The 22,643-nt window shown below is 38.1% G+C and overlaps 2 protein-coding genes and 1 long non-coding RNA gene across 4 annotated transcripts in view; 2 read left to right on the top strand and 1 right to left on the bottom strand.

Annotated features, from left to right (window-relative positions):
- Nucleotides 1-22,643, top strand: part of LOC134804157 (uncharacterized) — a 460,972-nt gene that overhangs the window by 235,328 nt on the left and 203,001 nt on the right. The window lies entirely within an intron of this gene.
- On the top strand, nt 2,664-18,268 carry LOC134804059 (atypical kinase COQ8B, mitochondrial). 2 transcript variants are annotated; one of them, XM_063776954.1, is made up of 10 exons: nt 2,664-2,842; nt 4,872-5,131; nt 5,538-5,754; nt 6,383-6,510; nt 8,256-8,337; nt 11,615-11,730; nt 13,990-14,152; nt 15,059-15,261; nt 17,018-17,170; nt 17,940-18,268. In XM_063776954.1, exons 2-10 carry the CDS (start codon nt 4,886-4,888, stop codon nt 18,213-18,215), a joined length of 1,584 nt encoding a protein of 527 aa, XP_063633024.1. In that variant the 5' UTR covers nt 2,664-2,842; nt 4,872-4,885; the 3' UTR covers nt 18,216-18,268. The 2 variants fall into 2 exon arrangements, with proteins under 2 accessions (XP_063633024.1, XP_063633023.1); XM_063776953.1 differs by having other exon boundaries at nt 4,601-5,131; nt 17,940-18,267.
- Nucleotides 19,304-22,643, bottom strand: part of LOC134805144 (otoferlin-like) — a 64,453-nt gene continuing 61,113 nt past the window's right edge. Inside the window, exon 29 of the mRNA XM_063778445.1 lies at nt 19,304-22,300. Coding sequence (XP_063634515.1) covers nt 22,138-22,300 — 163 coding nt within the window. The 3' untranslated portion in view covers nt 19,304-22,137. The remainder of the gene's footprint in view (nt 22,301-22,643) is intronic.

The following is a 22,643-nucleotide window of genomic DNA, read 5'->3' as shown; positions in this document are numbered from 1 at the left end:
AAAATCTTAAATAATTACTAGATTCCAAAAATATATAATATAATGTCCATTCCATTAATGTACAGATGATATATAGTTTTCCACTAAAAATATTCGGAGAAATAATTATAGTCATGTATTATTTTAATATTTTTTTTTTATACATATTTTAATATTCTATTTATTCTATACAGTATTGAGCACCTCCAGCATGCTGGACTGCATCTACCCAGAGTACTGGCCATGCTGTACACTTTTTGTATAAGACACGCGTTCCTGCCAGATGACGTGATGAGGACTGTGGTAGTGCCAATAGTAAAATACAAAACCGGTGACATTAGCGGCAAAAACAACTATAGGCCAATTTCGCTTGCGACCATAGTAGCCAAAGTGTTTGACAGTATGCTTAGTTCTCATATTGACAAGTATCTAAAGTTACACGACAGTCAATTTGGCTTTAGATCGGGTTTGTCGACCGAAAGTGCAATTTTGGCTCAAATACTACACGGACCGACAGACCAATGTATACGCATGCTACCTTGATCTATCGAAAGCATTCGATATGGTTAATTATGACATTCTCTGGCAAAAACGAAAGGACATTAACATGCCACCAGACTTAAACAAAGTCCTGAAGTACTGGTATCAAAACCAATCGAATGTAGTTAGATGGGCGGGAGCATGTTCGGATGCATACAAGTTGAAGTGTGGTGTAAGGCAGGGTGGATTGACCTCGCCTAACCTCTTCAACCTGTATGTAAACGCACTGATAGAGGAGCTCAGCAGCACCCGCATCGGGTGCCATATTGATGGAGTATGCGTAAACAATATCAGCTACGCCGACGATATGGTGCTGCTGAGTGGCTCTCCCTGTGGGCTCACTAAGCTGATAGGTATTTGTGAACGGTACGCGAATAGTCATGGTTTAAAATACAATGATAAAAAGAGCGAATGTATGGTCTTTAAGGTTAGAAAAAAATGCCCATGCGATATCCCACCTATAACACTATACGGGAAGGTACTCACTGTGGTATCACAATTCAAGTATCTCGGACATATTGTGATATCTGACCTTAAAGACGATACAGATATTGAACGCGAACGAAGAGCATTGTCTATTAGAGCTAATATGATCGCCCGTAGGTTCGCTAAATGCTCTAAACAGGTCAAGGTCACTCTTTTCAGAGCGTACTGTACTTCTCTATATACTAGCGGCCTATGGGTGAACTACACAGCAACACGGTACAATGCTCTTCGAGTACAGTTCAATAACGCTTTCAGGGTACTGATGGGGCTGCCGCGATACTGTAGTGCATCAGGGATGTTTGCCGAGGCGCGGGTTGACTGTTTCTACGCGAGTATGCGCAAGCGATGTACATCCCTGGTGCGCCGGATCCGCGCCAGTACCAACAGTATTCTGAAAATGATCTCGGAACGTGTAGACTGTGTATATCTCAACTACGGCTGTGCTATACACCTAAACCAAAATGTAAAATACGTACACTGATACCTGATAACAGTGATAACTTGTGAGGCGAACTACCTAAGAAAGCGCAAACATTGAAATTAATCGAAGTGACATTTTATCAATATTTTGATATTTTTTATTAATAATATTATTAACTTTAATTTGTAATTTAATGCTCTAATATTTATTTTCATTTAATCAAGTCGTTATTATTATATTTTATTTTGATTTAATTTCATTTCTTTTTAATTTCAATTAATTTATTTATCTCTGACATTGTATAGAATATAGATCATAATACTAACAATATTTTATAAGTCATAGTCGATAGTACTAACAAAAATGATCTCAGTTGGTCCTTGAATAAATTATAATTAAAAAATTAAATTATATTTTCTTATCTACAGTCATGTTGCATGCAAGTTGTCAGGAAATTCACTCATTTTATTTTACTTTTTACATTGATAAAAAATTAGGCTGCAGTTACCGATACTTGTAGTATATCCCTAGTTCACAAGGAAAGTGGATATGAAATATCTAATTTCCGATGTGTTTATAGCCTGTTACACCAAAATAAGGCTAAAAGTATCTAAAGCAATACTTACCGGTCTTCATCTAATGGAAATTTCGCAATATACTTCCTTTTTTGCGATTTTCGCGAGCGTATCAATTGCCACATATTTCGCACTTAAACAACTTAAGTTTTCGGTGGCATTTAAACAAAATCTATTGACTCACTGTATGTTCTTATCACGTTTGCCTGTTTTGGAAAATGACGAAGGCTTTTAATTTTTTTTTTAAAAGAAATTGCAAGAAATACGTAAGTAACACATGCGAACCGGCATGACAAGCAACAAAGCAATGTGGCTGACAGTTGACTTGACAGAAAAATAGCACTGACGTATTATTTTGTTTTTTTGGCTATGGCTAGGTCACCAAATTCCATACAAAACCTTTTTTTGTTCCTAGTTGCGTCAGTCTGGTTGTTTCCAACAAAATTTGACCAAAACTGACCAAGGACAGACGGTTAGAAGTTAGAAGGCTTGTCGGCGACCGTGTAGCAAGGGCTTATGGCTAAAATATAAGTAGCTACGTAGTGACGTAAAAAAAAAAACAAAAAAAAAAACCAAACATATGAAACAGCTCTAGGCAGTATGGCCTTTGGTCTTAGCCTGTCCAGAAAGGACGAATAAAAAAAAAACAGCTGTCACTTTCACTTGTCAATTACACATTCAAAATTGACGCAAAAAAAATTGCAGAATTCAGCGAATTTACTTCGAAAATTTACCTAGTAAACTAAGTTGGAGTTCTGTTAATAAGTTAAATGCATCGACGTAATTTTGTAATATTCAATTAGCGCTTTGTTATTTCTATGATTTGTGATAGAATTGCAAGGTAAGTAATATTTACACAGACAACAACAGCCGCACCTGCTATAAATTCTAACATTTGTGCATGAAAGCGGTGATATATTTAAGCGCTTGGAACACCAAGTGTCTAAATAATCGATAAATATTTTTTCTGGGGTGTTGATATGGGGGAATTATGTCATATTATGCAATAACCTATGACCATGATTTCATTAGGCCTTGAGGTTCTCACCGCATTCTTACCGCCTACACTGCGAAATTAATTGCCACTTAAATTTTTCCTATAGTTTACTATGGAAATAGCAAGTTTAATAATAAATAGCTACTAGTATTTCATCATAACATTCATAACCGTTTATTTTAATTGGTTGAATTGTAGCATACATAATTTTGCCGTCCAGTGGGCCATTTTGTAAATGATAAATGATGTTTTACCTATAAACCTTTTATCTCTCTCTGTATCTCAGCCAGGCGACAATATTAGTATAGTTTGTTAGAAGAAATGATATATCTAATATCTTCTTGTATAGGTATTTAGTTATATGTATATTTCGGAGATCTCGGAAATGGCTCTAACGATTATGAAATTTGCTATATGTGGGTTTTCGGGGGCGATAAATCGATCTAGCTAGGTGTTATCTCTGGGAAAACGTGCATTTTTGAGCTTTTATGTTTTCCAAGCAAAGCTCGGTCTCCCAGATATTTGTGCCAAAATAATAAATAAATGATAACTGGTCTGGCCTAGTGGGTAGTGACCCTGCCTATGAAGCTGATGGTCCTGGGTTAGAAGCCTGGTAAGGGCATTTATTTGTGTGATGAACACAGATACCTATTTGTTCATAAGTCATGGGTGTTTTCTATGTATTTAAGTATTGATATATTATATTATATTGTTGTCTGAGTAGCCACAACACAAGCTTTCTTGAGCCTACCGTGGGACTTAGTCAATTTGTGTAAGAATGTCACTATAATATTAATATTTAAATGACACATTGTGGAAAGGTCTACTAATTGCCATAAACATGTATGTTTGGTTATTTTAATTAGTTAATTACCATTAAACCAGGGTTTTAAAAGTGACCATGTAGTTAACAATATATAAAATATGTCTGTCCCATACTATAAAACTTTAAGCGTATTTTGTATGCTGAGATTGTAAAATTATCATTTTGAAAGGTTAAAATCAATATCATAGAACAGCGGTCTTGGGTCGCCACCAATTTGGGAGGCCAAAAGTTTCCAAGTTTCATACAATCGACGAAAGGGAACAGATTGTTGTGGCTCCAGGGTCAAAATGTTTAAAGACACCTGTCCTAGAATATCTGTGATATTGCAATACTTTCCTGCAATTTTGCAATAAATTTTGTTAATTACATTATGAAATCATCATTGCTTAATTAACGACTGATAAGCATTACCAAATTATACAAATGCTCTTTAGTAATACCTGTAGTAGACTAAAACTTAAAACACATATCATACTAATAAGCCACATTTCCAACTACAGTTATAGATAGAAATATCATTTCATTTGAATACGAATACAACAAGATATATCCAAAAATATTGTAATACTGTTTATTTAACTGGTTTAAGTTTTAATGACTAACTAATGGCAAAATTTCCTAATAACAATATATTTTTTTTATGTTGCAAAATCCCTAACTGCTAGTTCAAGTAATATAATAATTATTATATTTTAAACTTTCTTATGTAATATAATATGCTACTGACAAGTATAAAAAATATTTATGTAAATAATGTATTAATCAACTAATTGCAGGCGATGTCGCACATTAATGACCTAATCGGCGTAGTTCGGGGCCTGAGGTTAGTTGTGGAGGCCGGAGTCAAACTCCAGCAGGAAAATGCTAGAATCATCTGGAATAACTCCACCATTAAGGCTTTCGCTCAAACCTGTCCAACTAACCCAATATCTAACATCAAAGTTAGCCCAGACTTTGGGAAAGAGCTGTTTGACCGAGCTTCTGTTGTCGCTCAAGGGTTCCGACAGTATGCAGTAATGAATGTCCCCAATTTTACAACGAATCCAGAGACTAAAGCCGCCATGGATCCAAAGTTGCAAGAGGAAATAGAGGAGCTTAACCGGGAGTTCAACCGGACCTTCGAAAGTTTGGAGAAAGCCCAGTTAAGAACGGAACAGGTGAATGATAGAATTCAAGTTCCGTTAGAGAATGTAACTGTGCGGAAGGTTGAGACTCATACTCCTGAAATCCTAACTGAAATCAAGCCAAGCAGTGCAAGCAGTTCAGGGAAACCAAAGCCTGTTGCCAAGAAAAAGATTAGAGTGGCGGTAAGTAATATATAGGTTGACTATGTGCATGTTACATAACATTTTACCTAAACACTTAGTAGCAAATTCGTTCTTATACTGCTAATATTGTGTCTTTAGTTTCTTAAAATCATCTTAATCTCTTATAATTACGCAAAATTTTAAGCATATTTCACAGCAATCGTAATTTTGTGTGATAGATAGCCTTCCATGTTTAGAATTAAAAAGACTATACTTATTCCTTGTTTACGCGTAAGGAGTTACAACCTAGTATCATTTTCAAATCTCGTTCATGTTTCGTTAATTTATCTCAAAATATTAATAAATAAAGCGCAAAAGACAGCCAAAATCGATCTAATATCACTAAAATCTTTAATTTTTTTGAGACTCCACTTGGCAAGTTACTAAAATCAGATTAATTCCTTAGCTAAGCGAGAACTCGAAAGCCCGCGTAGTCCCATCGTCCCGCCTCGGCCGAATGTTCTCTTTCGGCTCGCTGGCCGCGGGGCTCGGCGTGGGCACGGTGGTGCAGTACGCGCGCAACTCCATCCAGTCCGTCACGGGCAAGGCGGACGACTCCGCTAACGCGTTCCTGTCGCCCGCCAACGCCGAGCGGATTGTGGACACCCTGTGTAAAGTCAGAGGTGAGTTATAAAGTAGTTATTGAGGGCCGATGAAGAATAAGAAAATACAGAAATGTTATAAGTACTTGGACTCGTGCGCCGCACTGTGCTAACGCAACGACATGCGGCTCGCACCACTCGATGCGGTTTAATTGACCTGATATTGCCATATACAGATGCGTGGAAGTGGCCACATTGCCCAGCAGTGGGACTTTACTGACTGATAAATAAAGAAAAAATATTAAGAAAATATGTAGAAAAACCCGAACAGTCAAATATGAAATATGAGTCAAATTATCAGTATCACTACACCTTATAAAACGAAGTCCCCCGCCGCGTCTGTCTGTGTGTATGTTCGCAATAAACTCAAAAACTACTACACGCGGTTTTCACTTATCGATAGAGTGATTCTTGAGGAAGGTTTAAGTGTATAATTTGCTAACCCGTGCTAAGCCGGGGCGGGTCGCTAGTAGTATTTAAATAAACATTTTACCCCCTTATCATAAACGTTTACTAAAGTTGACAAGCCGATAATAATCGTTTGTCCCTTTCCATCATACCAATACGTCGGAAAGGGACAAACGATTATTATAGGCTTGTCAACTTTAGTAAACGTTTATGAATAAGTGGCTTAATGTCTGTCTAATAGGAGCGGCGCTGAAGCTCGGCCAACTGCTGAGCATACAGGACGAGTCGGTGATATCGCCAGAGTTGCAGCGCATATTCGAGCGAGTGCGGCAGTCGGCAGACTTCATGCCTGCCTGGCAAGTGGAACAGGTCAGTCAATATTACTTTTTAGGGGCCAAGTGCGAGTCGGACTCGCGCACGAAGGGTACCATTACGCAAAAAACGGCAAAAAATCACGTTAGTTGTATGGGAGCCCCACTTAACCTTTTAAACGCCACAGACGGCAACGCAAAATCGTGACAACGACGCCAAGGACGGCATTTGACGTCGATCGTTTTTTGATGAAAATCTACTGAAAAACACCCCACTTTTAGGTTGGCATTATTTATTCACAAAAGGGTCAATTTTTGAAGAGGGCGTTTTTTCGACATTTGTATGACAATTTTTTATTATTGAAAAATCTTATTTATAACCATCGTTTTAGAAAGGGCTCTTAACAACAAAAAATATACTGTACGAGGCACCTCTGTACTTTTTATAGTTAGCTAGATATGGACGTTTAAAGATCGACATTTGTATGGCACTATTTAGCCATTTGTAAGGCTCTTTTGACATGTATAAGGCATTTTTTCGACATTGTATGGCAGTATCAACATGTATATGCCACTATTTATTATTTTTGTCGCATTTATAAGACCCTGACGACATTTGTATGGCACTTTCTCGACATCTGTATGACACTGTGTCGACATTTGTATGCCACAATCGACATTTTTATGGTCAAAATAGCCGTATAAATGTCGCCATACAAATGTCGCGACATGTCGCCAATAATATTTTTTACCGATATTTCCTACACAATACCACCGATTCACTTATTTATTTTACTATATATTTTAACACTATATTTGCAACTATTATTATAAAATAAACATTTTTATTTCAACTATGTACCAACGTATTAAGCGTCCATACAAATGTCATTGTAGTCGTACCAAAATATATCGAAAGAGATTCTTACCTGTTTTTAAATAAATTAAACTGTTTCCGCGTCTACATTTGATGTCAATCGATGCCCAACTAACCGCACTATTGCGTCGTAAATTTAATCTAACCGTTATTCAATAGACAAAGAAGATTATAGGGGGTATATTTAAGTCATAACAAAACAGGTGCCGCGCGGGACAGCGATAAAAAGGCTTCCCTTGTTTTATTAAATAACGCATTAATTTATCAATATAATTAAATCAATTCTCTTGAAAATGCTCTTTATAAAACTACAAAGTTGTTTGTAATACGTTGCCTACATCCAAAGTTATGATTTTTTTTATTGCGCTATTCCGCCACTGGGACACGCGAAAAACGGCAAATTTCGCCGTTTTTGGAACTTCAAATGCGATTTTGTCAGAAACAAATAATATTTTAGGTACAGTTGTGCATGATTTTTAAAGCTTATAATACATTGAATGAAAATATATACATACCCAGTCTTTTAGTCTTATGGACTTCGAGTTTTAGCCGTGGGACAGCAAAAAATGCCTATTTGAAAATTGACCCAAAACTAAATCTTACCCCCGTGGCGTCAGCGGCACGGCAAATGGCTGCGCCGTTTGGCGTTCAAAAGGTTAAATATTTATTATATTCTGTTTTTAGTATTTGTTGTTATAGCGGCAACAGAAATACATCATCTGTGAAAATTTCAACTGCTGTTACGGTTCATGAGATAGACAGACAGACGGACGAAGGTTCCGACGGACAGCGGAGTCTTAGTAATGGTCCCGTTTTTACCCTTTGGGTACGGAACCCTAAAAGCGTCGCTGTCATCACATGCCATCTTTCTGTATGCGGCTGTTCAATTTACCTATCGTACAATAAACATTGTTTTATATCGGCAGGTGATGGCAGCCCAGTTGGGAGCAGAGTGGCGAACTAGAGTGCAGCATTTTGAAGACAAACCATTCGCAGCCGCCTCTATAGGTTAGATCAGCGGTCGGCAACAAGCGGCCCGCGAACTTCTCGGTTGCGGCCCGCGAGCCTTCCTGGTTATTTTATATGTAATATTGAGAAACGACAATGTCTGCTAAAGTCACAAATTACGTGCGGCCCGCGTCAACTTCGTTAACTACTATATGGCCCTTGGCTACTAAAAGGTTGCCGACCGCTGGGTTAGACAATAACTATACACGGTGTAACATGAGGAAACCGAATAATTTTAACCACGCATTTCTGAGGTCAAAAGAAGGAAAAAATGTAATATGAGTTTAGGTCAATTTCGCCAAAAAAAATATTTTTATTGTTTTGTTTTTTCATTTTTTTTAATTTATTTGTACATAAAAAAATAATGTTATTAACATCATCAACATCAAACATCAACATTTATTCAGCAAATAGGCCACAAGGGCACTTTTACACGTCATCATTGAATTTACATACATGCAAAAATAATAACATCAACAATTTTATAAAATAAAACTAAGAATTCAATCTAACGTATTACAATTACTAAGAGATGTATATGGTCTCTTAATGTCGAATTACATAAAAAATACACATACAAAATACAAAAAAAAAAACTATAATATTTAGAGGTGTAAATGTCTCTAGGTGTCAGAACTATAAGATTATATAGTTTATCAAGTTATCCTTAGAGATGTATAGGGTCTCCAAGAGTCAATATCCTGTATAATTAATACATTCATTAAGAGAGAAGAAACATACGAGAGCAGAATGAGGCGTCTCACTGTAATTAATTAATAAAAATAAAGTTACTAAGTATAATAGCTTGTGTTAGCTTAAACAGACCAGTCTCCACAAACAGCACCCGTTCACGAGTATGACGCGTATCTCAGCCATCGCCTCCCTCAACCTTCATTCGGGAAAGTGGCGACCCGATCAACGACGCCACCGTAAGCAAAGACTTTTAAGCGAGCATGACATGTTCAAGCTACCGGCCTATAATAATATTAAAATAGTAATAACATGTACGAGTAGCTGTAAGACACGGCATTTTGTGCTCGTATGTTACATAAAAAGACAGTATAGCTTCACATAATTACTAGCCTAAGTTGACTTAGAGATGTAAAGGTCTCTAAGTGTCAGAAACATTAAAAATATAGGTATGTACAATCAAAAATAAAATATATAAATAAATACTTAGAGATGTATAAGGTCTCCAAGTGTCCAAAACTAAAATTAAATTAAACAATTTAATCAAGCGAGAACATCATTGTCTCATGTGTCAATTCTACTGGACACTAGCATATTTAATTCACAATGTAAAAAAAAAAAACAATATTTATTTAGCTCTTATTATACTAATGAAATCAAGCTACCTGCTTAAAGGCATCTCTATCTTTTATAAAATCATTTACAGTGTAGTACGCCTTACTTAACAAGGAGCGCTTAATGTGCGACTTAAATTTGTGAAGTGGTAAATTCACTACATCAGTGGGGACTTTGTTATAAAAACGTGTACAGTTCCCGACGAAAGACGTACTAACCTTACGGAGGCGGTGGGCGGGCACGGCAAGCTTATGTTTGTTTCTAGTGTTATAGTTATGGATATCACTGTTAACCTTGAATTCGTGGATGTTTTTCCGAACATACATAATATTCTCTAGTATGTATTGAGATGCAACGGTAAGAATGTTAACTTCTTTGAATTTCTCTCTTAGGGATACTCGAGCGCCCAGTCCATATTGGTAAACTTGTCACTTAAAATTGATTCTTCCATTTTTTTTTCGTAAAACCTACTTTTTGCAAAGTGTTACTTGGCACTTTTTGACATCTTTCAATAAGGATATTTAGACTACGTCCCATAGTAGCAACATCACCATCAAAAAGGCCTTTTACACTAATAAAAACTTGTTTTTTTTTTTTAATTAATATTATCTCTGAAACTAGGTGAATTTCAAAAAAGTTATAGGACATTTTTGTCTCTAAATATATGATCAGGAATACGCTGTTAAAATTATCATGTTACACCGTGTAGATTTTAAATTCTAGATTAATTATTACTCTCAATGTATTGTCAAAGTAAATTTTGTAGTCACAGTAAATTTACTGCCATCTTTCGACACCTGATTAAAACTTTTAGAACGCCATTTGACTTTGATCCTTATTCTTTCACTGATATGTGTTACGTTTGTTAAATATTAAAAGGTGTCGCCATCTACTCGAGTATAGGCCAAAGGTATGGTGCCATCTTTTCGAGCGATGGCGCCATACCTTTGGCCTATACTCGTGTTGACTGTGACTATAAAATTTACCTTGACAATTACGCCTCTATACTAAATTCTCTTTGCGGTAAGTATTTTTTTTAAACGAGTTTTCAGGGTGCATGTTTGTATGTTGGGTTATGTTGGTACTGTATATGGTTTCCGTACAAGGTTTCTGACCATCCATCTTTTGTCCCTTACCCTTATCTTCAGGGTCGTCTTAAACTATGCTGGGGCCCTTGGGCACATAAGAATTTGGGGCCCTTTTGGAAAGTAAGGAAAGCTAATTAAAGTAACATTTTTCTACTATGATCTTCTATTTATTATGGGTAATCACATATACTGTTACTGTCTGTCCTTCGGGGCCCCCTAAGGATGGGGGCCCTGGGCACGGGCCCCGTGTACCCTTATGGTAAAGACGGTACTGCTTATCTTCATTCATCGTGTCAATATGGTAGAGCGACAACTAGAATAACGGCTCGGCCATGACATTACGCGACTGGCGACGGCGGCAGCGACAACCATAGGTGGAAACGAAAGGTCCGATCGCTGTGTCTCGCTCCAACCTTATCGCTGCTGCCGTCGCAAGTCGCTCAATGTTTTAAATATTGAAATATTATGTTAATATGATATTTGTAGAATGTAGTTGCGGCTATTTTAGGGGTCCTTAATACTGGCAGTAGATGGAACCCTGTCAAATTCATATTTGTATAGCAACGGTTCTATGAAATATTTGTTTACTTTTATGTACGTCAGTCGGCCAATAACAGTCCTCATGTAAACACTGAATAAACTCTAGTATACACTTTCTTGGTTTAACTGCGTTATAAATCTCTCCTAAATATTGATAGGTTTATCTTTCACATTAAATTAGTTTTAACATTGTATTATGGAATTTGTTTATGGGTATTGCCTGAAATAAAAGCTTTTAATTTTAATTTTATTAATTTTTATTTATTTCAATATCGTGGCCGAGCCTCGAGAAAGGCCTACGTTCCTGATCCTCAATCCGTGACCTTATTTTATTATATTGACAGGCCAGGTGCACCTAGCGGTACTACACAACGGCATGGAGGTGGCCATGAAGGTGCAATATCCTGGTGTTGCGAGGGGCATCAACAGCGACATCGACAACCTCGTTGGGGTGCTCAAGGTACTAAATAGGGAATATTAGGCAAAGCTCTGCGTAGGTGGCACCTTTGTGGCACATACAGTAAACAAACCACATTGACACATCACACGTCACGTCAATCACATGGCCTACCGCGAGACAAGAAAATCGAAATTTCGTTATCTTATCTCTCTATCACTCTTTTTTAAATTGAACAACGGGACTTAATCGCGTATTTAAGTTTTAAGATTTACCTCCGACGTTTCGAGGACGGCGTTGTCCCCGTGGTCTCGGAGAAGACTGGCTCAAGTTGACATCAACATCTAGCCGCGCGAGTTTTTCGAACTACCCGCACTTGGTCTTGTTTATCAGTTTGAACGTTTTGCGCACTAGGGATGTTACTCTGTCGACACACAACACTAACGATATTCGATTTATCGACTGTCGATATTCGTTTCCGCTTACATTTACTAATGACTGGATTCCATGTGGATGAGATCTTAAAACCCTCCTCCCGATTTAAGTCCCGTTGTTCAATTAAAAAAAAATGTTTAACAATCGTGAAAGTTTAAATCAGTGTCTCTATCACTCTTGCATATTCGAGCGATAAAGAGGCAGATAACTAAATTTCGATTTTCGCGTTTACCGGTAGGCCCTTGTTAACAAACCGCCTTGATGCATCAATGTCATATTTTATTGTCTGTGAAAACTTCTCAAAAAACAGTTTAAGGCACAGTATGTATAAGTTAGTCTATGAATTTACTGAGTCGGTAGTGCTGCACTCTGGCGGCAGAACATTGCAGTAATATCCCCTATTCGTAGAGTGTACGTGGACAGTTGGCGTCAAAGAGATAGCGACGACCAAGTGGCCAAATATATCGTAACACACCTTTTGTTACGAGAAATAAGGCGTGTTCCGATAAATTTGGTCACTTTAGCCGTCACTATCTTTTGACCCCGAGTTTAACAGAGACTATACTACGTCATGTTTTATAGTAACACTGGTTACTGAATTGCCAAACGTGCACGACAGTCACCTGCAATAATATGTTACTCTTCGAAGGACGCTAAAATATCTGACACGATCTTATTTGTAGAGCCATAAGGGCGTCTCGTGTCACATATTTTTGCGGCCTCTGAAGAGTAACATAATATTATTGCAGGTAACTGTACCACTCATATGCAATACCCATTTGAAAGATTGGTAAAAATAATGTGTTATTTGTATTGATGTGTTGTCTGAATAAATGATTTCTATTCTATTCTATTCTAAATAGCAAGACACGTTCGTATAGGTAAACCAGAACTTTGGGAGTATTGTCAAGAGGGCGCTCGTTTTGAATTTTATATAGCAACAATTTGTATAGTGGGGACAATGGAAATTGGCAGATGATTTTTGTTTTATTCCGACAACTTTAATAAGTGCGAAGTTTGATGTTTGGATATTTCTTCGGTTTTTACGCTATATAATTCGTGAATTTTACGACGTATGACACATAAATCAAAATCATCCAAATCTATTTTCTTTTTTTGTTTTCTTTTTTTTAGGTTTGGTCGTTTAATTCCGCCCTTACGCCCTTCGCCAGCAATCCGTGATGCCGATGCATGCGATACACCTAATACACAAATCAAATTATTACAAGACATTAACCTAATCGTGACGACCTGACTATAGTGACATTTGTCCATAAGTTTGAAACTTACCCGTCAATTCAGGTGCTAATTTCGTTATGTTTTCTAATGGAAGAAATTTCTCTCCCGCACGTTTTTTTACCAATAAATAACTATTGTATACACTATTTACAACTTTTTTCTCTGTAAAATCTAAAACTTTCGGCATGATTATTGCAGTCTAATAATAATTCACACGAAACTAGACAAAGCAATGTTTACATTGTCAATATTGACAACTATCATAGAGGGTAGATGTTGTCTATTATTAAAATTGTTGCCATTGCTAGAAATTAGTACCAACAAATTTCGGTAACATGGCGCACCCTCAATAGATCCTGGTTCACCTATACGTTTCCGTGAAAATACGATGGAAAATAATTATATACTGTAGTTCGTTTTTTTTTAGCATTAGAAATAAGGTAAACATTCTTGACGTGTCTTTTTATTGAAAAATAGGTCACGGCAAATGCGTAACAATTATGAATCATACACGATTATTTACATACTTTTGCTTTCATAAGTAATAGTTATTAATTAAAAAAAAACGTTTTTCAATTTAAAGGCACGTCAAGATCGCGTAGTCTTTTTCTAATGCTAACTAACTGTGACTGCTAATTATTGTTGTAGGTGTGGAACGTGTTTCCAAAGGGGATGTTCATAGATAACATAGTGGAGGTGGCCAAGAAGGAGCTCGCTTGGGAGGTGGACTACCGCCGCGAGGCCGAATGCACCAAACGGTTCAAGACTCTCCTCGCGCCCTACCCTGAGTACTTCGTGCCCGATGTTGTAGGTAAGCTAGCTCTACGTTCTTAGTCTTGTCTAGGCGTCATATCATGCTCATATGTCTCCTAAAGCGGGTTATAGACAATATAGTGGAGGTGGCAAAGAAGGAGCTCGCTTGGGAGGTGGACTACCGCCGCGATATTTACCCCCCTCCCCTGCCCACCTACTGGGGGGAACCTCTTGGCAACCGGGCTTAATCAGCTCAGGTCACCCCCAGGAACACCTGTTCCAAGCGGTTTGCTTTGTCTCCAAAATGCAAGGTCCCCTTAGAAAACGGGACCTTAGATCTCCTGCTAAAAGGGGGTTATAGACAATATAGTGGAGGTGGCAAAGAAGGAGCTCGCTTGGGAGGTAGACTACCGCCACGAGGCCGAATGCACCAAATTCATGGACAACATAGTGGAGGTATGTTAAAAAGCTAATCTGAGGTGACTTCGAACAGACCCTGATATTTTCAAGTCATTCTCTTTTATGCAGTACGGTTGACTACATACAGAATTACGTTCTGAGGAAAAATAAGCAAATAATAATAACACAGTGAGACACAGACATATTAAATATATTAAGAACGGGTCACTCACGTATTTTATATACTCAGAATACGTGAGTGACCCGTTCTGTTCTTAATATATTTAATATAAAAATAAAGCCGTTGAAATAGCAATATTACCGCCCTTTATACTTCAAATTCGTAATTATCTCGGAGATAAAACCTAGAAAACGATCTGCCCGACGGAAACTTCTTTTCAATCTACATATTATGATTATGATCCATATATATAAATTATACATTAAAGTCGCTTTTTGGTCGAACTTCATCTAAGGCTGTTACCATTAATTCAGATCGGGCAAACATTAGTGTATTTTATGTTTCTTTTCCATAGTTTTTTTATAACGAAACACTTTGTTTCAGACGAGCTCTGCTCGCAAGAAGTGATAACAACCGAGCTAATAGACGGTGTACCGCTAGACAAGTTCTTCGACGCGCCGTACGAAACCCGGCACGACATCGCCTACAAGATCATGCAGCTCTGCTTGCGGGAGATGTTCGTGTTGCGCTGCATGCAAACCGACCCCAACTGGGCAAATTTCTTCTACAACCCCAACACTAAACAGGTATAATATACAAGCTGTTTAACGCGGTACATTGCTACAAGATCATGCAGCTCTGTCTGCGGGAGATGTTCTTGTTACGTTGCATGCAGACCGACCCCAACTGTGCCAGTGTCTTCTACAACCCCAACACTAAACAGGTATAATATTCGAGCAGTTTAACGCGTTACATCGTCTACAACGGCGGTCGGCAACCTGCGGCCCGCGGGCCGCATGCGGCTCGTGAAACTGTCACTTGCGGCCTGCGAGCCTCTCTGGCTATGTAATATTGAGAAACGACAATGTCTGATGAAGTCATAAATATTAACAAAGTGCGGCCCGCGTCAACTTACTCATCGTTAACTACGCTACTAAAACTACGCAAAATAAGGTTGCCGACCGCTGGTCTACAAGATCATGCAGCTCTGCTCTCGGGAGATGTTCGTGTTGCGCTGCATGCAAACCGACCCCAACTGGGCAAATTTCTTCTACAACCCCAACAGTAAACAGGTATAATATACAAGCTGTTTAACGCGGTACATTGCCTACAAGATCATGCAGCTCTGTCTGCGGGAGATGTTCATGTTACGCTGCATGCAGACCGACCCCAACTGGGCCAATGTCTTCTACAACCCCAACACTAAACAGGTATAATATACAAGCTGTTTAACGCGGTACATTGCCTACAAGATCATGCAGCTCTGTCTGCGGGAGATGTTCATGTTACGCTGCATGCAGACCGACCCCAACTGGGCCAATGTCTTCTACAATCCCAACACTAAACAGGTATAATATTCGAGCAGTTTAACGCGTTACATCGTCTAGAAGATCATGCAGCTCTGCTTGCGGGAAATGTTCGTGTTGCGTTGCATGCAGACTGACCCCAACCGGGCCAATTTCTTCTACAACCCTAAACCGAAACAGGTATAATATACAAGCTGTTTAACGTGGTACATCGCCTGCAAGATCATGCAGATCTGCTTGCGGGAAATGTTCATGTTGCGTTGCATGCAGACTGACCCCAACTGGGCCAATTTCTTCTACAACCCTAACACTAATCGTTAGTTTACTTTTTCTAAATATTACTGTACATCCCGTAAGTTTGTCTATCTGACCTGACTGGAGTTTTCCTCTCATCTAATCGAAGGTTAGCTGGAAGAGATCCCTTATAGGGATAAGTTCGCCTTTGTACTTCCATTACTGTAATTTATTTTTGTAAACCTGTGTTGTGTACAATAAAGTGATTACTACTACTGCTACTAATCAGGTATAATATACAAGCTGTTTAACGTGGTACATCGCCTGCAAGATCATGCAGCTCCGTCTGCGGGAAATGTTAGTTTTGCGCTGCTTGCAAACCGACCTTAATATATTACAAGCTGTTAAACGCGGTACATCGTCTACAAGCTGTTGAAGCCCAGTATAATGAAAGAACACAATCCCGGGAATGGCATTTATTTGTGTGTTTATCACGAATATTCATCCTGAAAATAATATGTTTGCACTTGGCGGGCCATAATTCTGTAACTTAAATTATATAAAATAAAGTTTTATTCTATTCTATTCGTTCCTGATTTACATATGGATGTTTTCTATGGTTTTCTATGACTCCAAGTATGTAGGTACTTATGTCTTCTTATGTCCATCTTTGCTTAGTTTGGCGCTAAGTTGAGCTGTGTAAGATTCTCTCAAAACATTTTAGTAAGAACCAGTTTCTTCATCAGTTCCTGTATGAATGATTAAAAAAAACTATTATATGACAGTCAAAATCATCTTACAGGTCATCCTCCTAGACTTCGGCGCGACCCGCGAGTACTCTAAAGAGTTCATGGACCAGTACATAGAGATCATCAAGGCGGCGTCCGACGGCGACCGCGGCGCTATCTTGCGGATGTCCAAGGAGATGAAGTTCCTTACGGGTTACGAGTCTAAGGTAAGATAGGTAGGAGTTAAGGATAGATAACTTTGTTAATGGTCTCAATTAAGTTTCTTGTGAGGATCAAATGTCTATATGGACAGACAGGCGTGGCCCACTCCGCGATTTCGTCGCGTCGCAACAAGTAGCCATAGGCCGCGCGTGGCGCTTGCGCCACCTAGCGGTCATATCTGTCCTAATCGTCACAGACGCGTTTTGTTAGAGAGTGAATCTTCTGTACCTAGTACTATTATTTATTCTGTGATATGGAACCATTTGCAAGTAGTCGCGCACTGTGCGGTTTAAGAGTTTAAGGGATTACAGTACGGGGTTCTTCAGAAAAATTGTGTACAGGTTTTTAAAGGGTCGGCAGCGCGCTTGCAACACCCCTGGAGTCGCAGGCGTCTATAGACTATGGCGACCGCTTACCATCAGGCGGGCCCTTCGAGCAACAGCGGCTTCCGATACATCGGAAGGGAGGGGCCCAAGCGATATCTTACCGTACAAATCTTTCTGCCATTTTTTGCGGGGGGAAAGGTGCACACAATCGCAGTTCTCACACACTTACATACAAAATCCAATCTATAATGACGACACAAATACATAGAAAATGACACACGTCAAAGACAAATCTTGCAAACCTTGATCTCTTTTTGACGGACGAGTCACAAGTGTCACAACACGCACACTAACACATTTTCGTCGAAGAATTTTGTTGTATTCTGAGAGATGAGAAGTCGGAAACCGTGCAATTACGCATTAATTATTAACCTTAATATTTTCACAGATAATGGAAGAAACCCACGTGGACACAGTCATGATAATGGGCGAAGTATTCACCAGCACTTCAGGCGAATTCGACTTCGGCACCCAACGCACCACCCGCCGGATACAAGCCCTAGTGCCCACCATACTGACGCACCGCCTCTGTCCGCCGCCCGAGGAAATATACTCGCTACACAGGAAGTTATCTGGTGTGTTCCTGTTGTGTTCTAAAATGAAGATTAGGATGAACTGTAGGGATATGTTCCAGGAGATATATGAGCAGTATAAGGATAGGTAATCAGGATAATGGTAACAATGATTCATTGATTGTACAGATGTAGTGCATAATAGGGTATTTTCCTACTAGTCAAATCTGTTACTTTTTAGAACTGTCAAAACGATTTTCTAATATGGAATTTATATGAAACATTACATCGTGACGTCACGTTCAACTCACCTACTTTTTATATTTCTATCCGATTTATTAAATAGAACTTGTGTTTAAAAATTACTCCTATCTGTGTTTTTCTAATAATTATCTGGTGCTTTATTTCATGCATGGTGTAAAATAATTTATTTTAAATACAGTATAATACCCTATTGTTTTCCTTCGTATTTTCTGGGAAACGTTCGTATTTGTCATGCTACTTCAGTCGACGTCAGTACTTTTTGTACCGAGACTGACTGATGGAAACAATTATGCTCTACATCTGTAAGTCCGTCTGAGCTAACTCTGAATTGACTAAGTGTGATTATTATTTACTTTAACGGGAGTCGTGAATACTTTAAAATTACCTCCAACGTTTCGAGGATGGCATTGTCCCCGTGGTCTCGGAGAAAGACTAAGTTGTATTGTAGGGGTTGTTGTTGGTAATTTTAAAGCTTAAGTATAAAATCGTGTAACATTAGATAAAGTGTGGAGAGAGTAAGTATGTTGTAAACGTCATTTTTAAGAATTTGACGTATATGGTGCCAATTCTACGATGTCACTGCAAAGTCTGTGCAGATTTAGCTTTGACTGTAGATGTGTAAAGTCTAACCCCCCTATTCATAAACGCGCTGCAAGCCTCAATTAGCTAATAATCGTTTGTCTTTATCTGTCATTTTGACTTATGTATTTGTAAGAAAGGGATAAAACATAATTTAACTAAATCAGGCCCGTACATTTTTATGAATAAGAGGGTAAAAGTAATTCGTGTTTCGAATTTGACAGATAATGTAGCCACTGTACGGCTCCGTATTAGTCGAGGGTGGAAGCCCTAAACGACGGCGTTGCATGAACAAGAGATTTCCTTTGGCAGGATTGGTCCTTAGGACCCAAGGATGGATTTAAGAAGTGGAGCCACCGAGATTTTTTATGTAAATTTTTAGACGGGTGGGGGGGGGGGCTCTCAACTTTATCTTGATGAACGTGTTAAAACCTTAGGGTCTTAGGCGTAAAAATCATTTGAGATTTTTTTTTCTTTTTCATAAAATGTACTTATCTTATTCCAATCGATGAATAGGGAATATTAGGCAAAGCTCTGCGTAGGTGGCACCACTAGCACATACAGTAAACAAACCTCATTGACATCATCAATGACTCATCGTGCGTTACTAGGTCAATCACATGGCCTACCGTGAAACACGACAGTTGAAAGTTCGGTTTCTGACTCTATCGCTCTTGCTTATTCGATCGATCGAGAGGCAGATAAAGACATTTCGATTTTCGCGTTTCGCGGTAGGCCACCTGTAAACAAACCGCCTTGATGCATCAATGTCATAGTGAAAACTTGTCAAAAAACTGTTTAAGGCCTAGTATGTGTAAGTTACTGTATGGTTTACTAAACTAATTAGTGCTGCACTCTGGCGGCAGAACATTGCAGTAATACTCCCCATGGTATAATAATATACTCCGCCTGGTACTCCATTCCGAGATTCGCGTATGACCTAACTGACACGCGTCTACGTCATCATGCTGTTTACAGGTTCTCAAACTTTGAAATGTGGGAGAATTTTAACCAACGGTGAAAATTATTTTAACGGCATTAATTTTAAGTTATTCATGTAGAAACATAGTAAAATAAAACAAATCTAATGTATTAAATTAAACCTTATTTATCTATACAAGACAAACGTTTAAAAAACTAATTCACAGTTACACATTAATTACCAAGCTTACGACGTGAAAAGTTTGGAAAACACTGCGACTGCTGACACTGAGCGAGAAGGAAATAACAATTAACACGCGTTCGACAAGGATGACGGTCAGGGCATGAAGTTATCTAGATCCGAATTGTCAAATGTGCACAGCGCTATCCTGTGTTGCCAGTAGTATAAACAGAATTACCCGAAAGTCTGAAATTTCTTTCGTGAATCGGAAGATATTGCTAACGAGTAATTAAAAATGACGTGTTATTGTAAAATTTATAAAGAAATATTTTAACTTATTAACCATAGGTATAATGTACCCATGTAACATGTTATGTTGAAATAAAGTGGCAATGTTATTGTGACGTAGGCCCGTGTCACTCTGGGAATGGAAGACCATGTTTTATTAGACCATGATACTCCCTATTGATTGCAGATAAGAATGAACTGTCGAATTATGTTTTAAATAATTTATGAACAATACAAGGAGAATATTATTATGTAATGGTCAGGCACCTTGGCCCATTTGACGCCAAGAATGCCTAAAATCGTTGTGAGTAATGTCCATAGGGCTGAGATCACTTTTAAGTGTTGTGTTATGGGTTATATTGGTAGCTGTGCGTGTGAGTGAAGTTTTTGTGTATGGCGTGTGGACGAAAAGTCTCTTGTTTTTCTTTAATTTGCTTGTTAATACTTTTCTAATCATGATTACCAATGGGTTAAACACAATAATAACTACCTCTTTTAATTAAATAATGAAGTTAGTTTGAAGTATTTATTTATTAGGGGATACAATATTTATATGCGGATATTTTCTGCAGTATGAGCTTTTAAGTGTAAAGTAACGTTGATTAATTGTAATTCGTGTAACAATGTGTAAATAACTATTAAAGCTATTTAACTTTTAATGGTTTACATTGCTTTTATTTTATTCTGTCACTTACAGATGTAATGAATAATTGTTTTCCATCGTATTTTCTAGGAATCGTTCGTATTTTTAGTGTTCCGTACCAAACTTTGTTCACGGAACACTTATGGGACCACTTCGGTCTTGTTTTTTATTTAATAAAATACACTGGTATTTAAAAAAAATAGTCATTACCCCGCAAAACTTAACCATGAGTTTAACTGTGGTGTCATCAGTCTCTAGTTAATGTAACAGTCAACCTACCAGTACTTTTTGCACCGAGACTGACTGAAATAGCAAGACACGTTCGTGCGATTTCGTGAAAATACGACGGAAAATAATTATGCAATACATATACCATTAGAGTATGGATGTGGATGGTATTTTTACCTTTTTTGACAAACATAATTGAACCTATCATCAAAGATATATATAACACTCTATCCTCTATGCTATCATCAAGCATGACCAGTGACTATATTCATAATTATAAATCACCTACCCTAAGAGTAAGTAAATAAAGAGATTAAAAAGTGGTATAACATATCGGTAGGTGGTGGTCAGGTGACAAGCAAAACTCACTAATTAATTACTAAAAAAATATTAATCAAAAATCAACCTTATATAGGTATTAATATGGTTCACTATATGGCTTAACTTGTGGTAGTAATTAGTGAGTTTTGTTTGTCACCTGACGATATTTTCTAACAAACTAAAATGCTATTGTCGCCAGGCTGGCGGGATAATGACAACAGTAATAAAATGGACCCCTATCAGGTGACAAGCAAAACTCACTAATTACCACCACAAGGTCATAGTCATAGTGAACCATAATAGTACTCAAATAAGGTTGATTTTTGTTTAATTATTTTTTAGTAGTTAGTGAGTTTTGCTTGTCTCCTGACGATATGTTTATAAATAGTATGACGCTAACCACCAGATATGATAAGATAAGATGACGCTAACCACTATCACGGGCAGTTGGCAACCGAGGAGTATAAAACCGAGAGCCACGAGAAGCGTAGCTGGTCCACAGTGGACCAACGAGGTCGACGCTTCGTGAAACATGTGTTCATAGAAGATATGATGCTAACCACTATGACAGGCAGTTGCCAGTACAAACAGCCGCGAGAAGTGTAGCTGGTCCACAGTGGACCAATGAGTCGGATTTCGTTTGTGTAACTTATACATTCATAGAAGGTATGCTGCTAACTACTATGAGGGGCAGTTGCCAGACCAAACAGCCACCGAGCAGTATAAAACCAAGGGCCACGAGAAACAGCGTAGTTGGTCCACACTGAACCAGTGAGGTGTCGGATTTGCTGCGTGGTACATGTGGTTGGTGGCTGAAAGAGAATACATCAAGTAAGTAAATTATATATAGCGTATACAAGTGGACGATTCTACATACTTTACAGGTCGATTGACAAGACCTGGCATGAATGGAATGGACGAGTGAATGAAAATATCTATGTAGTGTATCACATTACAGTGAAATTATTCTAACATCACATATTTGACAGTTACCAATTAGTCTTTCCGTGACCACAGCTGGTGCAACTCAGCTGAAACGTCGGAATTAAAGGTAAAAACAATGAAATTATATCGCGGTAGACCCGTTTGTGTAATTAAATATGTGTACAAAACGCGAGAGTTTAAAGTGTTATAGTTACCAATTGAATTGAAATT

Source organism: Cydia splendana, chromosome Z, assembly GCF_910591565.1.
Source record: "Cydia splendana chromosome Z, ilCydSple1.2, whole genome shotgun sequence".
NCBI lineage: Eukaryota > Metazoa > Arthropoda > Insecta > Lepidoptera > Tortricidae > Cydia > Cydia splendana.
Note: the sequence above shows the minus strand (reverse complement) of the source record. Positions and strands in the feature narration are given on the sequence as shown.